General features: G+C 42.4%; 1 protein-coding gene and 1 long non-coding RNA gene across 11 annotated transcripts in view; one reads left to right on the plus strand and one right to left on the minus strand.

The window, feature by feature from the left end:
- LOC130573692 (uncharacterized) overlaps positions 1–4783 on the minus strand; it is a 32175-nt gene extending 27392 nt beyond the window's left edge. For 3 of the 6 annotated variants that reach the window (XR_008965348.1, XR_008965346.1, XR_008965349.1), the window contains exons 1-2: positions 4574–4681; positions 2184–4112 (exon numbers count right to left, since the gene is read on the minus strand). This is a non-coding gene — a long non-coding RNA (uncharacterized LOC130573692). Of the gene's footprint in view, positions 1–2183; positions 4113–4573; positions 4682–4720 lie in introns of those variants that run through there. The other 3 variants (XR_008965350.1, XR_008965351.1, XR_008965347.1) reach the window with 3 other exon arrangements.
- A 177-nt stretch (positions 4784–4960) lies between these two features.
- The window catches only part of GRHL2 (grainyhead like transcription factor 2), a 64290-nt gene continuing 48586 nt past the window's right edge, over positions 4961–20664 (plus strand). For 4 of the 5 annotated variants that reach the window (XM_057366287.1, XM_057366289.1, XM_057366290.1 and 1 more), the window contains exons 1-2: positions 4961–5020; positions 17716–17905. In XM_057366287.1, the coding sequence (XP_057222270.1) occupies positions 5001–5020; positions 17716–17905 (210 nt within the window). In that variant the 5' untranslated portion in view covers positions 4961–5000. The remainder of the gene's footprint in view (positions 5021–17715; positions 17906–20664) is intronic. The other variant, XM_057366291.1, reaches the window with a different exon arrangement.

Raw genomic sequence — 20664 nt, forward strand, 5'->3', positions numbered from 1 at the left:
TTTTTGGTTAGCGTACAGTTTTACATTAACAACAAAATTACCATCATTAGGTGACCTAACTGTATTTTCCCAGTATTTAAAAATGATTGAATGAATCACTAAAAAACTCTACCAGGCAGATCAAAGCATCTGCAGAAAAGCCATCAKTCTATATTAAATTCTATTGAATTGGTTCCAAAATTATGAGTAGTCTTTACGAAACAGATTGGTACTTAATGTCTGCTAATCAAGCAGGAACCTAATATTCCAATCTATTGACAGACTTTGCCACCTTCTTACCTGTTTCAGTATCTCGATGTCAATCCTGAAAGGACTGACATACTGAGAGGTATTTTCACTAAAAATKACTTCTGTTTTAAGCTGAAACAACATTGTGTGTACCACACTGCCTCAGTGCAGTGCTGCAGATGTACAGATAGTCATGTTATAATCTTGTCATGTTTCAGAACCATGAAGTCTATATTCATAATGAGCAAAATAAATAAAGCTTATCCTTTTTTTTTCCTTATGTATTTCCATATTGCTTTGATGAATCTAAAAGAAATGCAAATCAGCATTTCATACAGAAAGTGCCACACTCAGCTCCGCACCTTACCCTGTGGCCAGGAAATACTTGATATTCCATGATCCTYCACATGGCTGAGCTGCTGCTGTCATACATGATGTGGAGGTACTTGAGAGCTTGTAGTTGTTAAAAARCTCCCAGCAGACCTCTTTGGGGAGCACAAATTGCTGTTTCCAGGCAGCATKACAGAAATCAGTACAAAAGTACTTGCCATTAATCACAAAATCTCCTATTCCAATAGGAATTTTATTGTTGTGAAGCATTAAAAGTCAAACTGTTACCAGGATCATGGTTACTTGGAATTACCTTCGTGAAGTTAACAGAGCACAGCAATTTATTCTTAGAGCAGAAGAATGATCTATTTTGGGGTATAGGAAGATTGCACTGCAATCTTTTAAGCTTATTTTGATGYATACGATGGCTTCATTGAAGTCAAATGAGGATCAAGGTCTGCACAAATTCCAGTATAGTTTTGTACAGAGGACTACAAAGGAAGGGCTGTAGGGAAGATTAACAGTAAATGTTGCATATCACAAAACCAGTAAGTAGGTGGTTGTCTTTGAACTTACTGTGAGAGAATACATTTTATATCAACAGCCATCAATGACAGAAAGACCCAAATAAAAATTCATGGTAATCACTGCCTACTGAACACAGTTGTTTTCAAACAACTGCTCTCTCACTGAACTTCTTTACAACACTGTTTTGGCATAAATATCTTTCCAACATCTTTTATCTCATAGACTTCTCTTAATAGTTTTMTGAAGTATTTTAAGTACTTTGTGCAATTAGTAAGCCTAGTTAAGCCTTATTTGTACACTTGATTTCCTTTACCCATGCTGGCAAGTCCAAACGACATTCACTGCTATGGAGTGAATAGCGTAAACATGAGGTAAAGCTTTAGATAGTTGAATTCTACACAATTCAATTCACAGTTGAGTCCTTACAATGMCACAAAAAACTATCAGCTACTGCACAAAGAAAGAAGCAAGCACAGTATGAAAAAMAGTAGACTACTATTTTAAATATTTCCTGCACACTCCAAAGACAAGTCCTAGATTTTCAATAATGTATGACATGACTATTCCATTTTTTCTCTACACTGCCTTAATTCTACAGAAAGAGAGACTGGTCTGCCCAGAAATAACATTATCTGATGTTTCAATGACTAACAGATTAGTTTATAATAATCTTGTAGATCATGAAGAATGAGCATCAGGTTGGATTAAGCAGGACTTGTTTGACCTGTTCAGCTAGAGGTGGACTCTTTCAATTTGATTCCAGCCTGCAGTGTGAAGCAAAAGGTTCATCCAGAAAACCATGAGCCCAATGCCTACRTTCCAAGTTAAAATAATTTTCAGGGTATATTTTTCTATATAAGCAACTCCTAACTAAATAATAGTTGTCATCTCCAACTACCTCAAATCAAGAGTTCATTACTGCATTTTCCACTTATATTCCTAACTTTGACCTTGGAACAACTCCTAAGACAGTGAGCAGTAATTCAGTCTCCTGACTACCTCATTCTAAGAGAATCTCTCCAGAGAGCAGGCTGCTAAAGGCAGTTTTGTATTTGACCCAGTACTAGAACAACAAACTCCATTTCAGTTTGAGTTACAGTTTGGGTTTGGTCCAGGACTACAGATGGCATCAAATGCAGTTTCCTTTCTTGTAAAATCACATATCAGMAGCATTTCTACCTTGGGGAAGGTGGCATTTTCAAACGTGCTCATCACTGATCTTCCTCTCCTTCTTTCCATACATTTCATAAGGGAAAAAATGCAGGGGAGGGGTGGTGGGGTGGGAAATGAACACACAACATCCAAATGTTTCTCATAATTGAAAAATTTAAAAAAAAGAGAAAGAGGATACCCAAACTGGCGTTAATCCTATTGATGGTGCTCAAACAGGTAACCTTTTCAGGTCTCAAAGTTTCTTTCAGCATAACAACTATTTGGGAAAGAAACCTTATCATTTGGAAAAGAAACCTTATCATTTCTACAGTTAACAGGGAAAGGTTCAGTAACKAAACCTGTTATAGCATTCTACCACTGTTTCTCAAAAACAATATATAGTAATGTGCTTGAGAGGTCTAACTTGTTTTAAGATTATTTAAAATTCTGTATTCAAAATGACTACATTATTTGCTATGAATACTCAATTTCTCTTGTGTTTTATGAATCCTTGTAGCTTCCTYAAAATGTACTATACAAAATAATTCATAGAAGCATCACTATGAATAATGGCCACAYTGGCAAATTTTGACTGGATTCACAGGTTGCTGTGATAATAATGTTTCTTTCCTGTGACTGGTGAATGGAGAAGGAGAATGGCTAACTAATATCCTGTGTTCAGTCAAAGAGTCGTTGATCTAGATAAAGTGTTTTTCTAATTCTGTTTAGTTAAAGTGACAGAAATCTTAAYGGGACTATGTTTAAGCTGACTTAAAACTGATTTACACTGAATTTGTTTGATTTGATTAGTTACTATGAACACAGATGAGGCATGAGATCCAGTAACAGATATTTGTGCCTGATTGTGATCCCATAATACCAGACTTAGCAGAGTCAAGCTTGATTTCATTACCTGCAGCAGTAGGCAAATGAAGATGAGGCCCCAGATGATGTTTTATACATATATATATATATATATATATATATATGCATGTGTGTTTGTATGTATACATATCTATTTGGTTATACAAATATGTCTTTCCATTAATATCCCTCCTACTACGTTCCCCTGTCAAGAGAAATTCCCCTGTTGAGGAGTTGGATTCGATAATCCTTGTGGGTCCCTTCCAGCTCACTATATTCTATGATTTTATTAAATCAAAGGTAGAAGGTGGAAAATTCTCTTCACCTTAGACAGTATAAATTTCATGAGTTTGAAATAATTYAGGTAATTGTATTGCAAAGATGACTAAACATAATGGTGCATTCTTTACACATTCAGCACAATTTGTACAGCAGAGGTTCTCAGCAGTCAAATTGGAAGCCTAGCATATAAAGATGTCTCCAGRAGSGCAGGTGGTAGCAGGAAGGATTAATCTGGTCCTGACCTGTCTGATGGAGGAACAGGGACCGGGAATGGGTGRCAGCAGATGGGAGTCTTGTTACTAYCCTTCCAYTCCATGTTCTCAAACTGACCCAATGAGGTTCTCTCCCCCACCTTGTCTATCAGGGTCAAAGCTGCTACCCCACAGCCCAATCCTGTTGTCCTTTGTAAACCCACTTTGGTCCTCAGGCAAAGTATGCAGTAGGTWGTACTGGGCTGAAGAGTGACTGACAGATCTACAGCCTGCAGTCCTCTTCACTCACTTCACCCCTGCATAACAGAGCCTCAACAAACACTCTTCCAGTTTTACCATTCCCTTCCAGCTTTCCCCTGATGACAAAACAGACCCCTCAACATTCATCACCCCTCAGCTCAGCTATCAGCTCTCAGATCCGCACAGCGGGTGTCATCACCTGGCACCACCACATCCTGCTGCCGAGAGTTGCCTTCTGCAGAGACATTCCCCAGCGTTAAACTAGGCTGGTTCCAACTGTAGTAAGGTCAAAAGAAAAAAAAAAGAAAAAAAAATGAAAAGTCAAAAGTCCCCGAACCCAAGAAAAAAAAAATCTATCTCCCAAACTGTCCTGCGAAAGGCGGCGCCTGCCAGGGCGTTATTCGACGGCAGCCGCAGGCCAGCGGCCGCAGCCGGGGGTTTCGGGCAAGAGCAGCCCGGCAGGTGAGGCAGGCGGACCGCGGCCAGGGGCCGCCTCAGCCYCACGGGGCACCCAGGGCCCTGTGCCGCTCCGCTCCTCGCCTCGCCTCGCCTCGCCTGCTCAGCGCAGTCAGCCGGGCCGCTCCGTCCGCGGCGGGGGCAGAGAGCTGTTGTTGGACGGTAGAACTGCCCGCCGCCCCAGTGCCRGCTCCCYTTTTCTTTTCYTTTCCTTCCCTTCCCTTCCTGCCGGCGGCGGCCCCGCGGTGCCTCCCGGCGCGGGCGCGCGGTGCGTTCGTTACCTGGCGCTCGGCGGCGGCTCCTTCCTCACCTGTGCGCGCCTCTGCCAATGGCAGCGCACCTGGCGGCCGCGCCGCCCAATCAGCGCGCGGCTCGTCCCTCTCCCCGCTCCTTTAGTGAAAGAATCCAGCGTCGCTCGGGAAAGTTACCTGTGCGCGCCCGGCCCGGCCGCTCTCCCGTGCCGAGCCCCGCCGGCGCCCCAGCCCCGCCGCTCCCCACATGCCAGGGGGAGGGGGCTCTACCTGTCCTGCCTCGGCGGCTGGCTGCGGAGCCGGGAGAGGGGGGGAAGGAAAGCAGAATTACCAGTAGCTCTGGTTCTGCCGTCCCGGGCGTTCACACGCACACCTTCACCTGCACAGACCTGAAAGTCCAGTTCCGCCAGGCAGACGGAGGCACCGGGAAAAGGGGAGAGAGTTCATTGGATCAAACATGTCACAAGAGACGGACAAGTAAGTGATCGCAGGCACGCCGCTGCGCCCGCTGCGCGGGGCGGCCCGCCGGGCTGGCCGTGTTCCCCCTCGCCCGTGGCGGACTCGGACCCGCCGGGACGGCGCTTCTCCCTCCTCTCCCTCCTCCAGCGACGCCGGACCGGGCGCACAGACACTCCGGAGCGCCCGAGGACAAGGCTGCGGCTCGCGGCCCCGCACCTCGCTCTCCGCCTGGCCGTGGGGCTGCACGATTATTTGTTTAATTCCCCTTTTAGTTTAGGATTTTTTTTTTATTTGTTTGTGTTGTTTTGTTTTTCCCTCCTCACTTCGAGGGTCGCTTTTCGTGACGGAGAGCTCCTGGCCCTGGAAGAGCGGAGCAGCCTCCGCCCGCCGAAGGCCCCGGACGTAAAGTGCTTCTTGGCTTTTGTGTTGGCGCAACAAAGGGCTTTTATCCCCAAAGGGCCGGGCACGGCCATCTTCCTCCCCTCAGCTGGGGCCAGGGGGCCCGAGCGGCGGGAGGAAGGCCCTGGCTCGGCCCAGGTGCTCGCCGGCCGCTCCATGCGGCGCCTTCAGCCTCGCCGTCCTGACCTTGTTTTCCCGGCGGGACGCCCGGGCGGGCCCGCRGCTGCCCGGAGACCGGCGGGGTTAAAAAGTAACTTTCTCAGTAGCGGGGCCGAAGGAGAARGATGAAGGAGAGAGGGAAGCCTCTCGCTCCTGCGGGCCCCGGGCCTGCCGCATCCCCTCTCCCACCTGGGCCTGGCGGTAGCGAGGCCGGGACRGAGCGGCGGTGCGGGGGTACTCCCGTTGTCTCCCGGGGCCGYCGGCCGTGGTGCTTGGTCCCCTCTCGGGACGCGCAGGATCGCGGCGAGAGGCACGTTCGGTGTCTCCGGTACGGGGAGCGCCGTCAGGAGCCGTCGGTGGGTGCGGAGGTCGCGGCGTGCGCCGCTCCTGCCACCCCAGCTCCGGCAGCGCCCCGTGGCGGGCGGCCCAGGCCGGGGATGGGTTATTTCCCCCCGGTAAACAACTCGCACAGGCGATGCCGCGCTCCCGCCATGGCGGCGGGTGGCTCGGCGTGGCGCTCAGAGCCGCCGTGAGGCAGCCAGGCGGGAAGGCCATTTTCCCTGCTCGGGTGATTAGTGTTTCTGCAGGAGGTGGCTGGGGAGAGTTAGGGGGTAGGGAAGATGGAGGGCGGGAGGTGGCACTTTTGTTTTACTGCTGCCCCGGTGCAGGTAGGAGTGCCCCAAACACGGGTGTGATCTCGGCTACGTTTGGTGTTGCTCAGGTGCCAGCCCTGGTTGGGCTCACCAGAGCCTTTGTGCCTAAAGGAGGTGGAGAGGAGGAGCCTGATGGTGGAGAGAGAGGCTTGGTGACAACCAGCCTGTCAAGGAGTGAAAGAAGGAGATTACCCGACAAAAGAAAACAGCAGGGTTGGCTACCSTCATAGAGGAGAGAGAAGACGGTTCAGAGGGGAAAATTAAACGAAAATATTAGGCCTAGCCTTTTCAAACATCAACTGACAGTGGGATTGTACGAAGGTAGCTACTGACATGAAATGGAACTGATTTCTTTAGGARTTGAGAGTGAAGTTTAAGAGTTCATTTGAACTGGGATGGGAGCTAATGCCTTAGGTGGCCAGATTAGAGCACTAAATGATTTAAGGAAAGGAATAAGGACAGAGGAGCCCTGAGGGGTGCCGGTGAGTGAAGGAGCAGCTGAAAGAGCAGCCGTTCAGTTGGGAGGGCAACCAGATTAACTGTCGAGGAGCTGACAAGCAGTGATGGAAGGCATCCCAAAGGACGGGCACTTCCAGAACTATACGAAGTTAGTTACTAGTTACGAAGTTAGTTAGTTACTTCCTGGCCAAGCCTAGTTGCCAGTAGTTTTAGCAGCCAGAAACTAGGCTGCGGCAGATCAAGGGCAGTTAATGGGAGTGGGAGGAGAATATGGAGAGATGGGGGGGAGGGGGGGGGTGTCTGAAGAACAGCTTTGCACCATAGTCAGCTTTGTATTAGGAAAACCTAGATCATGTAAGAAACTCGGTCAAAAGTGGTTTCCCTCTGGGTTGGGAATGCTATTGGGCTGCTGGACTATGCTKCCTTTCGAACAGGAACAATATGGCACACGTGTAAGCTACTGAGGCTGGAGCATTAAATGCTCTTCATTCCCTGCTCTGCGTAATGCTGCTGCTGCTCTTACCACTGTGAGGAACTTAAGAGCAGTGCAGAACACACAACCTCAAGTAACAGCTCTTGCCCCATTGCAGGTATGCCTGTGATCTGCTTCTGCTGAAGGTGTTTATAAAATTCATAGGTGATAGGTAAGAGTTTGAAAAGGAAATTAAGAGTAAAGAAATCCCCTGTGCTCTCTGTGTGCAAGTGTAACGTGAGAAGACAAATACATTTGTTTCCAGAAGAGATGACCAGATGGAATGAGATAATAGACTGGTGTGAGGAGTTTGCATGGGAAGGTTTTTGGTGGTTTTTTTTTTTTTTTTTTTTTTTTTTTTTTTGTTTTAGAAGTGTGGTGTTTTTTTTTTTTTTTTTTTTTTTTTTGGCTATAATTATATCCAATTAGAACCTAATCCAGAGAGTACATTATTCTCCTCCACATGGTCCTTCTTTTACTTAAAACCAGGTCTTCCCTACAGGCGAGATGGGAGAATGGAGCTCATTATTTCGAGGTCAGTTAATTTGTCAGAGTCATTGGGTGTGTTTTTACAGGGCTTGTGCTACTGAAGTGCTGGTGTAGAGGACTAAGGAGTGGAGGGGATATGGAAAAATACRTTCTATGGGACTTGCTGGCTTTTCTGGAGAGGTCGTAGACCCTGCTGCACTAGTACACAGACCTGCCTGCAGTGTCCCTCTTTGGATGTAGCWGGGGAAGAGGTTCTATTGTGCTTTAAGGGAGGAGGGTGGACAGTTAGGTCCACAGGTGCAAGAAACCACAACATGATTGATTCTAATGCTAACTGAAGAGCTTGGAAGGGGAGATTATCCTTAGGATAGGTATTCTATCTCCCTGTCTTTCCTTTAGTCCTTCTACCTAAGCTGGGTCTTGCCTCTTGCTTCCACAAACTCTAAGGTCAAAAAAAAAAAGGCATGCATTTTTCAGAGGTAGTACCGACTTAAGCAGGCTGTGGCCATTTGTTCCTACCTCTGTTCCACCCTCTCAGTTGTTTGTGCAGCTAAAGACCTGGCTCAGAGTTAAGGAGGTTATTTTTGACATCTGTTTTTTATGGGTCTCAGTTCATATGCAGCGGGGGTGCAAGCAAATGGCAGGTGTTGAGAAAATAACTGTTCAAAACTAGAATCTCTGCTAGAGGGAAATGCATGTCCRTGCCACTTTATGAGTGTTGATTATTATCCAATTTCCAGATCCTTTGAAGGGAACGTGGGGATTGATGAAGGCTGGGGGACAGGGTGGGAGGATAGAACAACCCTTTTGCAGGGTGAAAAGATGATTCCAGGGTACACTTCAGCATTTATAGGCTAAAGTTGTTCTTTTATGTTATACAAAAAAACCTCCACAGTGATGGCTCTAGAGCATTAGTGCAAAGATTAGGAGCAAATCTAGATAATTAGTGGAGCCTCAGACTAGTTGTGAGGCTTAGCTGGGGTTTGGAGATTGACAGTATGCTGTGAATGAGGAGCAGCAATTGTACAACCATTTGAGATCTGTCTTRTAAGTGCCACAGTTGTGTCCCCGCTGCTGCCGGTGTTGTGTGAAGTCCCAGGTGGGCTGGGACAGCAGTTGCAGGAAGGACAGGCTTGTGGTTGGCCCCAGCACGCTGGTGGCCGCCGTGGCTCTCTGGGGGCTGCCGTGGCTCTCTGCTGGCTGTCCGGCTGCCCGACTGCCCCCATCAGGTTCCCACCAGCCCAGGGTGTGCAAGAGCTCCTCAGGACGCCAAGTAGCTGAGGCTGGGACATGCTCACACTGCCCACATAAAGAGGACTTGAGGCAGCCTGGGTCTGCAGCTGAGCATGTGCTTGTGGGTAAATAACTGAGTGGAGAGTGAGCCCGTAGGTGGGAATGGGTTCAGACCTGTTCCCATGTGTCAGTGGAGGCATGTTCACATCCAGCTTGCTGCTTGGTAGTATCTGTGGCAGAAATTGATCTTGGGCTCTTCATAGACTAATTCTGATTTACTGTTTTCTCCTCAATGTGTAAATTTACTGCCTTCATAATATTTAACTTAAGCATTTAGTACTGTAACACAAAGGGGGTTTATGGTTTACAATGTGAGTCTGTGTTTTGTTCTTAATTTTTTCTTTGAGAGTCAAATACGTTTCCCCTCAGCAGATATTAAGTGTCAATTAGGAGACAACCATTCTTTCCCCGCCCCCCCGTCCTCCCCCCAAGCTGATTTTCTGAGTAGGGCATCCAATGAGATTAATTTTGCGAAGTGTTACTCATTCAGCAGTGAATGGAGAAATAGGAATTAGATGTGTTTAGTTCTTGCACTTTTCAAATGTCAGACATGCTGTCACAGATGTTTCCTAGCAAACCATTTCTGTGCGAGGAAGATGGAAAATCAGTGTTTAGAACCTCACAGAACTTGCAACTATAAGCTTAACTGAGAGGAATAAGAGTATCAAATGGTTAGGTTCCCCTATTTACGCTCCTGTGTCTCTGATGCTGGAGTCTGAGACCAGATCAAAGCAGAAGAGGAGGGAGGGGATTTTTTCCAGGTCACTTTAACTTGATTTTAATGGTCACATAACCTCTTCCCTGTGGAAGGATCAGCAGGGACACCATCATCCTTGTTTTTCTGGCTGGGACATCTGAAGGGGAAATGATATTACACTAGTTGACATTTGTTGTCAAATATTTTCACAAATATTAATCCAGTGCAGTGGTTACCTTATTTTTTTTCTTTTTGTTATTAGGAAGCAGCYAATTAAGCTGCCCCTTTTTTGTACACATACAAAATAGCACTTTCAAATGCTGATCTGGGAATTAATCCTGGGATGAACCTTCAATAATTAGTTTTTTTTAATCGGTGATTGGGACAGTATTAGCTAGTTAAAAGAAGAAAAGTAATTATTTCAGCTGTCTTAATATACAGGGTCCTGTTCTTCTACAATGCTAACGTCATAGAAAAGACAATGGTTGGTTATAAAATATTTAAACAAGGAAATCATATTTAGTGCATGTGAACTGTGAAGTCAAATATTGCAACATACCTGTAGCTTGAGAGTATGTCTCAAACATCAAAGAATATATATAAACTTCTTTTATAAATAATTTTTCTATTTATAGCTATATATTTATACATACAGATTTGTTAATTTTCCTAATTTGGAGAGGTAGTGGTATATTCCATAAGAATGTATTTTAATAGTTCTGTATAGTATATTTTTGGGTTTGTACAGTAGACAAAAATTATATATTAAAAAAATATTTGTGTGAAATCTTGACTCCCAAGTTTGCTTGTTGAATTCATGTTTTCTTCTGACTGCATTAAATATTTAATATCCGGAAAAAACAGCAATCAGTGCTATCAGTGCAGTAACTATTCCATTTCCATTAAATCCATGGAAGCAGTGAATGAGCAAGGACCACGGGTCAAGGGTCAGGTTAAATTGCAGGAGGTCTGGGCAGCCTTGTCRTGACCTGTTTTTAATTTTAGCGTCTGCTTCTAGCTGCTTCAAGTYAGCTAAAACAACCTTGGGTGCTGTGCACACTCAAAGTGTGTTTCTTAGGAAAAGAGCATGGCCTGCTATGAAGCTGCTAAGTAATTGCTAGTTCTTATCAACTCTGTCAGCTCCTGCAGAAACGCTGTGAGTTTCTGTTTTGCCTAATTTTTTGAGATGTCAATGATTATTTTTACAAATGTGCTGAAACCTGCTCTTTTTTGAGACCCTTTTGTTCTTGATTWAAAAAAAAAAAGGCAACATGCTTAGTACAGAAGTAACAAAAGATTGTCTGGTACAAATAATATTTAATTTGTAACAAAGAAAACAAACAAAAAAGTCTCTGAAATCATAGGTATAAAAAGTTTGTCTCAGGGTAAGTAATTGCCTACTTGAACTAGTCCTCAGTACCTATTTACGTACTATATGTGTTTAATCCTAGTGTCAGAATTCTTTTTCGTGCTTCCACTTTGACATAGTTGATAAAATTTTTTTTGTCAATGTTAATGAATCACCTATTTGTTTTAATCTCTTTAATCACTATTGCATGCTCAAGTTATTTTTGTCCGGAGTAAAAACAAATAAAACTTCACTAGGCATCTAATTGTTAAACTAGTCTGTTTTGCCATTCACTGTTGCTACTCAATATATTATTTTACTTCCTCTCAGAGTATTTAGTAATGGTAAAATAATTTCTTTAAATCGTTTTACGTGTGTAATCTTGTTCAGATTTGTCTTGTGCTCAAAAAGTATAATTGTCCCAAAATTGCAAGAGTCCCAAACTTGCATTCATTAGAAGGCAAAATTACTCAGCCTCTTTAATGGGAGTTCTTTCCTTGGTATGGACTCCTGACTGGGCCAGAGGGCATATTACCTTTTTGTTTCCTGGTGGTCTAAATGCTTTTATTTTTTTCTTTCACTCTTGATTCATTTGTATATTTATATAGTCACTGGATTGGACATTTTGGAGACCTGTTGTGCTTCTGGGAATGGTGTGATTGTTGGCTGTGAAAGACAAAATGCTGAGACACATGGGCCATAATTTTCCTGTTCGTTAAACGTTTATGCTCCTTTGTAGTTTTAACAGAACCCTATTATCTAATTGAAGCAACAGTGTTGCAGACRATTTAATTATACCTTTGGCAATAAATCCTGATGAGTCTCAGTTTGTTTTTTTTTAACTAAATAAATCAAAACTTGCGATGAGCCACACAAGTTGTTGGATTTTTTTGGTGATATTTTGTTTGTTGGGTCTTTTGTTTTGTTTTTTAACTTGATATCTGGGTAAAGTAGTATTCYGAATGTAGTAAACTTGGGTCAAAACTAACATTGAAATCTTTGAAACAAATGGTTTCAAGCATTAAGACTRGCTTTGAATTATATTTCTCTGTGTAATGAGCACCGGCAGAAATTTATGATCTGGACTGTGTAGTTTAATTTACCCAGCTTCTATGGGATCTATCCTGCATTTTAAATGGTCATAGTACTTCATCTTGTGCCAGTGAATTCATATGTATGTACATTAGTTTTAAGACTAATTGCATAAACATCTGTTCTAGATCTGTTCAACTAYAAGTGTAAAATAAACTTGTGGAGAGTTTTAGAGCTGCTGAAACATTTGTAAATGATCATACCTGCCCTTCTAAGCTGTGTTCTTCTGCTCCCTTTTCGGGTTCTTGGAGACATCTGGAGCATGCTCGTGTACCTTTTGTCACACCTAATGAAACATGGGTGTTCTACATGGGTGTTCACAATTTCTTTGACTTTGAAATGGAAGAAAGACCAGGATGCAACATGGTGTGTGATACTTATCTGTATGCAACAGAAGTGGTTTGTCCCTTTGGCTAGCATCTTGTTTTGGAATTTGTGTTTCTCCCGGCATTTTCAGATGGGAGACAGTTGCCCTGTTGACCTTATCAYGAAACCAACAAGGAGATTGTGATAAATATCCGATGGTCTTGATGTGCTGGGCTGGGAACAAGGGTGACAGGAGTCTGTCTCACCTTTTYCAGTTATTTGACTAGTGCTAAAATTTCTGGATGCTGTATAACGGCTGTATGGACCAAAGCCTTGTATTCCTTCTCTTGAAGGAACAGTTTGCAAAGGACATGTGCAGAATCTCACCTGTGTAAGAATGGGCAGGCTCAGGCCTGGGCTCAAACCTGGGAATTGGAACTCCTCCTGTTCTCCTGCCTCACTCCCATCACTTGTGTGTTCCCACCTGGCACTTAGCCTCTGCAGGGAGGGGAAAGTCCTCATGCATTGTCAGGGTGTGAAGAAATCTGCAGGTATATTCATGAAGCAGCTTGATTGTGGCTGACTTTTTTTTTTTTTTTTAAACTTGCTGTAAGAACAAATGCAATGTCAAAAAAAAATCATCCCAAAAAAACCCAAAACCCAAGAACAAGCCCAAAAAATCCCAACCCCTAAAACAAACCTCCAAACATTGCCTGCCTCCCCCCCCCTTCCCCCAAGTCATTAAAAAATGGAAATGCCTGGGCTGGGTGCCCACCCTGACAGTTTAATCAATCTACTTTGGATTTCTGGTTTGAATAATTTCCTGGGCAAGGCAAAAGATGTGGGGCAGGTAGGAAGAGGCTTTCTTTCCCAGTAGCACCAGCTGGATCAGGGTGTAATGCTGAGCATATGATGGAGCAGGGTGCAGCTGTACTTGATGCAGCATGGCTGCATCAGTCTGTTTTATGTTCAGTGGCAGATATAGATGAGGAATTGAGGGCTGCTTGAACTTTGCATATTCAAGAGAAAGCTCTTGAGGATCAAAATTGGCTTGTGGAGACTGTCAGGCAGGACACTTTGTTTCTGAACAAAAAGGAAGCTCTGATCACCAAGCCTTTTGCCCCTCCTCATGAACGTGTTAATGGGCAATTCTGWTTCATTCTAAGCTAATTCACAAATTGCATCAAGTTGGGTGAGAATTTGCCTGTAGTAGGATTTTATAGCCCCAAGGGAAGGCTGTTGTAAGTTCATTATCTTTAAATCGAGGTAGAGTTTGAAAGGCTGGCCCTTTCCATTTAGCTGATTTATTGATGTTAAGTACAATGTACCTCTCCAATTTGCATTGTTGTATTGCAGTAACTGAAAGGAAACAGTTTTGGACATCTTTATACGCTACGCTTAGGTTTTAKAGAGTTCTGTAATCTTAATTTTAAGTAAATTAAAAAAAAAACAAAAAACCACTGTATCCTCTATTAATCTGGAAAATTTATATATGTCTTAGGAAAACACACAAATCACATTGGATGGTGTGAACAGGAAAATCTCTACTAATCGGCTGGAAGGAAAAAAATAGATTTTGCAAAAGGTTATCTGAAGTTTCATTTTGACATAAATRCTCCAGTGCCAGAGCAGTCTAGTTCCAAGCTAGACCATTCCCCAGAAAATACTTCTCGTTCTCACACGTTTATTACTGTTTGATGCAAAACAACGGAAACATTTAATATTCATGAGGAGCTCATAGTTTGAATGGAAACATTTACTTTTTAGACACCAAGTATCCTGAATTCTTCAGCTTTTCCTCCATGATAAAATGATGGTATGCTTTCAGSTTGTACATCTCTCGCAGCTGTGTTCTGGTTAGTCCACCCTGACTCCCAGATGGAGGGATGGTGGGCTAGCCCCGTGAGAAATGGGCACAGCAGGGGTTGCCCTTGTTCTCTGCTCTTTAGTAGGTTCTTTTAGATGTGATTGGGGCTGCAGCGGGTGTTGCTGGTCAGATGGAGTGGGATTCTTGCAATCTTGCCTATCATTCTGCCTTAAGTGTGTGGTTCTTGGTGGATTTGGTCACTGATGGATTTGCAGCTTTTGATAAGATCCATAGATCTATGGATCTGCTAATTGTAGGCTCCAAATTAGGCTTTTCTTTCAGCTGGGATGGTCAGAGCAGTTCTGCAGTGGGACTGCTGTTAGTTGTAGATGTCACCCTTTGTCTTCCACGTGTGGTCCAGGTAGCACTAGAGTTGTTCTCCGCCAGAGGAGCTGTCAGCTGTCATCAGTTGCACAGCTGGAACAACTGGGGCTGCTCTGGCATGGGAGGATGGCTGACAAGACCAAAGGAGCTTATCTATGTAGAGCTTCACTTAAGATGTTGGGTTTTCTTGGCAAAAGTTAAAATACAGTATGTCTATCCCCTCTGGTTATGGAGGATTTTGCTACCCCTCTGTCACATTTAGCCGAAATCATCCAGGAGGTTCAGCACTTGTGCAAAAAGGAAAGCGAATGTGTGCACACACAAGTTCATTTCTTCAGAGAAACTCTCCCTGTCATCTAAACGATCTGATTTAACAGAGACGTTTTCTTAAAATGAACCCAATTGTTTTGGCTGACTGCTTTGGCTATAATCTTTGAAATGGTTGACTATGTTAAATCATGATAATTAGCTGTGACCATTAACCTCCTGCAGAGGAGATTACAGGGATAGGAGTGATGAGGAAGTTTTTCATTTTTCTTAGTGCTATTGTTTCAGTCTGTTTGCAGAGTAAACACAATGAGTGTGTCAGTTGATTATGTTGCAGACCATAGGAGGGCATAGGAGACAGACAGTTTTCAAATGTGCAAACATGAGTTTTAGAAAATAACATGCTCTGGAGAGATGTTGGGAAGGCTCTAGGTCTATGCACCTGTGCCTTTCCAACCATCCTAACTGTTTACTTTCTGAGTCGCTGTTTCTAGAGCAGTTATCCCCTTTACTTCGGCTTTTCCCCAACACTATCATATAGACACCTCTGAAAGACTGCACTCTGGTCATTGCTTTAGGATCRTGTTGACTAAGAGCAGCAGAGATTGACTCCTCCCTCCAGGATTTTTGCAGACAAGCACAGCCCAAGTCCTAGAAGGTGTGTTTTTAAAGGGATCTTGCTGTCTGATTGTAGTGCTAGTAAATCAGTTACGACCGTCACAGGGCTGAGAGTGCTCCAAGTAACAAAAAGCAATTATTGATTGTAAGGGAAGATTGCTACAGGAAGGAGGGTGAGCAGGATTTTGTGCGTTTCAATGGCCAGCTGCCCATGCAGTGAAACAGCCTGGATTTAGCTGAAGGAAAGCTTTGTTAAGGAAAGGAGAATCCTTGCTTGGAATAATTGCCTCTGAGCCAGGGAGAATTGACTATTCCAGAGTGGAAACAGGCCCTCAGCTACCTCTGGCACGAACAGTAGGGCTGTTGCAAATCTGATTTGAGTTGCTAACAATAAGGTATTGAAAAGGCAAGMAGACCTAGCAGTTCTCTCTGTATTTCCTTAGGCTCCTAATTTATGCTCAGCTTCACTTGCTGAAGCAAACCTGTAACAATACAAATGTRTATGTGGAAACAAGAGGGACAAAAATCTTTAGCAAAAGGCCAGCCAGAAAGGTCTTAAAAAAAAAAAAAAGTTTCAGAAAGTCCAGGTTTTTATATGAAAGGAAAATAAAACCAGTACTGTAGTTGTTAGCTGTATTTTCTGATATGAAGCTATGAAATGCTCTCTTCCCCCACAGAGCTCATAAAGTTGTGCTCTGTACCAGATGGATTATTTTGTTTTTCATTAAATAAAGAAACTTGTAAACAGTGCTCTGTACCATAGAGATTAGAATCTCCACCATCCCCCTCCTCTTCCTTAAACACTGGAGCACGCACTTTGCAGGTTGGACTTGCACCAYAGCAGAGTTCTGGCTCAGCCCCAGCCTTCTGCCGGTCACTGCTGCTTGGGGGCCAAGCAAGGCATGCTCCCGGCATCTGAGAGCATTTACTGCGTGGGTTCAGTTGTGCTTTTATCAAATCCTATTTCTGAGAACAAATAAAAGTCTTGTTTGCACAGTTTAAATGCCACTCTCTGTGCAACAGCAGCAGTTGGTTGGGTTAGATCTGTGGAGCTGGCACAGCTGCAGGTAGGACAGAGCAGAAAGAGGAGACTGATTACTGAACTGGTTTTTAGGTAGAAAATAGCAAAAAGTGGTTTTATGAAGATCACCAGGAATAGCTACTAGTTTCACTGGTTAAATCGTTATATTTAGTTATTCTGCCAACTCCACAGCTTTCAAATTTGTAAGGTGTAATGTGTTAAAAGTTTCGTTGTGATCCTTGTAACTTGAGCCACAATTCTTGACAGTGTTCTTGTAACACCCGCAAAGCAGCACACCCCTCACTCCACTATTTCCCTTGCCTAATCTGTTTGCCTACTATCTTATGTAACATATCTGTATTTTTTTTTAACATAGTTCTTTTATCAATAAGTTTATTGAACAGTTTGCAAAAGCAGGTGCTATTATCTTCATTTATATTTCCATTATACTGGAAATTTCAGCCATTGCTGTGGTGCAGCAGCTTGTCATGCAGTACACACAGGCACTGGTCAGTTTGTACCACTTTCAGGCTGGAGAAAACTGCTTTGCTGCAAATCCCACTCACTACTGGTCTTGTGTGTGTTACCACGGGTCTATAGCTAGATGCGGAGAGTGATAAAGTGTGAATTGGGACCAAATACGTTGRCTTCTGCTCCACGCACTGGACCTATTTCTCATGTCCTATTACAGAAAACTTCTCTGAAATTACTGGCACATTGCATTCCTAAAGCAGAGAATAGCTCAATTTCATGGTGTACCCAGTTAAGAAATACTGAATTATACTGTTTTAGGTGAACCCTAGATTAGTATTAGATACTTTTTCTTGGTTTTTATTCCTTCTGCTTATGCCAGTTAAATGTTGAATTTTTCTTTTCCTAATCAAGTGTACATCTAGCAAAAATGCTGGGGCAAAATGTTCTTATATTGTTGCTTCTTTTTTTTTTTTTTTTTTTTTTTTTTTTTTTTTTTTTTTTTTTTTTTTCCAAATAGTTTTACAATATTTTGGTAGCTCTATCTGTATATTAGTAAAAATATATTTGAATTATTATCACAAGGTCTGCACACATTTAAATTTTAAATGCTGAAGATACCTAATAGTGATAAATATTTTTGTCACCAAGTGTAATACAGAGATACTTGCTTGATGTAATCATATAACTTTAATTGAGCTTTTTGATGTTCTTTACCATGCCTTRTGAATCAAATAATCCCTTCTGGATCACAATTTTATTCTTCCTGTCTATGCAGTAACAAGCGACTTGTGGCCTTAGTGCCAAATGACACTTCATTCAACACCAGACGAGCCTACACCAGTGAAGATGAAGCCTGGAAGTCGTATTTGGAGAATCCCCTAACAGCAGCTACCAAGGCTATGATGAGCATAAATGGTGATGAGGACAGTGCTGCTGCTCTTGGCCTATTGTATGACTATTATAAAGTAGGTAACTCTGTCATTATCCCTCCCTGCTGCACTAGCAGGGACTGCTCTAGGAGGCATCAAAAGAGCCAGTTTTCAAAGACAGAAAGTCACTGAATCTTGTTTTCTCTCTAATATTTGCATCAAACACCTGCTCCATTGTAGGAAGCCTGTCTGAAACAGTTTTGATGTATTTAATTCTGGAGAGAAAAAAACAGAATCAGAATTCCCATATTACATTTTCTACCATATTATCTTTTTGAGCATAGTAGTCTTCCTCTTCCTTTGCAAGAACATTGGATGATACTTGAAATGTTTATTAAAAAGAATAAAAGGGGAGGCATTGTCCATCTGTAGGTTTGTCTCCTTTTCTGGTTCATTCCACACATGTTTTAGTTTGTTCTTTAACTGGAGTATCTCTCATCTGACAGTTTCCCATGTTATTTTTGTTTGTATAATGATTGCAGTAAGCTGTATAAAAACATACAGTGAGGTCTAGCCCATGCACTGGAAGTTTGCAGGACAGAAATGGGGCTGGACACAGCCAGAGATCTAAGTCAATTTATGGAAGAAGTGACACATTTGAAGTTTGTCCTGTTCTAAACCCACAGCCTTACATAACACTTTGATAACATCTTATATATATATATATATAATTAAAATAGAAAGTGTCTAAATAAAACTATGTTTGAGATTTTTGCTGCAATTAGAGAAGATGCACAGCATGCATGTCTGTGTGATGCAAAAATGCCACTCTGAAAACCATTCTGACCCCTTGGTACTCCGCAAGTGAAATCAGTGTTGCCTCCCAAGAACTAGAGAATGAAATTGTTTRTTTCACTTTAACTATCTCCATACTCCTGAAGCCAGCTATGGCTGCTTTGGACAGATGATCTCCTGTGAAAGCCAGCACAGCAATGCTAGCTCCCCTTCCCTGAAGAAGTAACAGGAATGGAAATGAAAAACCTTTGCTTCTAGTATTTATTAGTACAAATGCTTTTAAAGAAYGAACTCCTCTTTTAATCTCTGCTACATTAATTGAGTGTTCTGGAGAAAGGGTTGTAGGAAAGATGCCATATACTAATGTTATGGTTAAATATTGTTTTAATTTCCTTGCTGATTTTATTTCAAGAGATGTTCCTTGCTTTTGTGTGTTGTTTGTAGAGAAAACCTTTCCCGGTGACAAAAAAGGTCCTTTTCTGTGCTTGACATAGTTACCACGATGCCAGAGTCTGTGAAATAAATATGGATTCATAAAATTCAGGRTGTGTCTAAGCATCTGGAGCATTGRTTCCTGTCTTAGTAATGTCTTTATATGTAGCAGTTCATTAACCTGATGAATTTTTATAATAAGACCAGAGAACAGTCCTTTTCCTTCTCAAAACCGTGTTCTAAAAGACATGTCGGTTCCTTGTTCCTGGCAGTTACAAGACTTGGGGCTCAGATGGAATAAGGTGTGATAAACATCTCAAAGCCATTTCCAGCATTCAATCAACTATTTTTGTTTTAAATTGGGAAGAAATGATAACTCTTATTGTTACTTTCAAATGTGAACTTAAAACTTAATTTCTGTGCTGTAATGGGGAAGTGTAGAGGACTTCCAGTGCATCAGACTCTTGAATTGMCCTTATTTATTATCTAGCTCATTTGTTCTGACATGCTGGATAATATTTTTGAAGGACTTTTTCTAGTCAATAGGAATTATTTGAATTTATCTGTTTCGTTTTTAACTTTTTCTAGTAGTGATATTTACCTAAACATAGATCCTTATTTGGAGATAAATATATAATCTTAAAAGGGGACTTARAATATGTAAACTGTGGCATTTATCCCAGTTCAAAAATATATGAGAGGTTTTTTTTTTTTAACCAGAAGGATGCTTAACAGGGAAAGAGGATGTCCCTAAAAGAAAGAAAAACKCTGGCTAGAACTCTGTGACTCTGCTGCTGTCTTGCAGATACAGTGATGTTATCATTGGCTATTGTATTGCACTGTACTACTGCTTTTCCTCCAAAGTCAGAKATTTTTCTGATATTTCTTTAAAATCATCGAAGATAAAATGCATGACTTTAGCCCATTCTTAGGTCTATTCTCTTGCTGTTCAGTCCTGAGTTAATTGCTGTTATGGAGTGGATATGTCTTCTTGTGCAAAAAGATARATTAGAAGTTTTAGTTCCCAAATTGCTGGTTCAGCAAGAAAAGAAAAAATGGTTATGGCAGCAACTTTGCCCTTGGTGGTTTCATACCTGTGCTGCTGTCAGGAGACTAGTATGTGGGAATACAAATCCTTGAAGTCACTTGGGATCAATTCTGAGTCTGTCAGCAGATTTGACTGGGTTTTTACTTCTCATAGCTGTTGATGCAATCAGCAAAGCAGAAGTCAGTGTTTCTGATGACATACCAGCTTGCCCTGACCTGTCCCCATACCAGGCAAGGGACACATCAACTTTCCCTAGGTATGAGTCCTGCATTCTTCAGGCTGCTTTCTAACAGGAGGACTAACCKGGAGCTTATGGCTTAATTGAAAAGCCTTTTTTATCGGAGCTAAAATTGTCTCAGTGCAGAGCTTTTCAAAGCATCATATCTTCCTTCTCATCTTGTTTTATTCAGTGAAAAGTGTGTGTGTTTTTGGAATAATGAGCTTTGACTTTTCGACAGATTGATATTCAAAAGATAGGACATGAAGAAGAAAGCTTTGCTCCTGACTGTTGTGCTCAAGAACTAGAAAGGAAAACAATTGCTATGTTTTTTCCCTTTGGAAATTTTCTTTCCCAATCAAT

The sequence above is a fragment of the Malurus melanocephalus genome, unplaced genomic scaffold, assembly GCF_030028575.1.
Source record: "Malurus melanocephalus ecotype Western Australia unplaced genomic scaffold, MMel_1.1 scaffold_62, whole genome shotgun sequence".
Lineage (NCBI taxonomy): Eukaryota > Metazoa > Chordata > Aves > Passeriformes > Maluridae > Malurus > Malurus melanocephalus.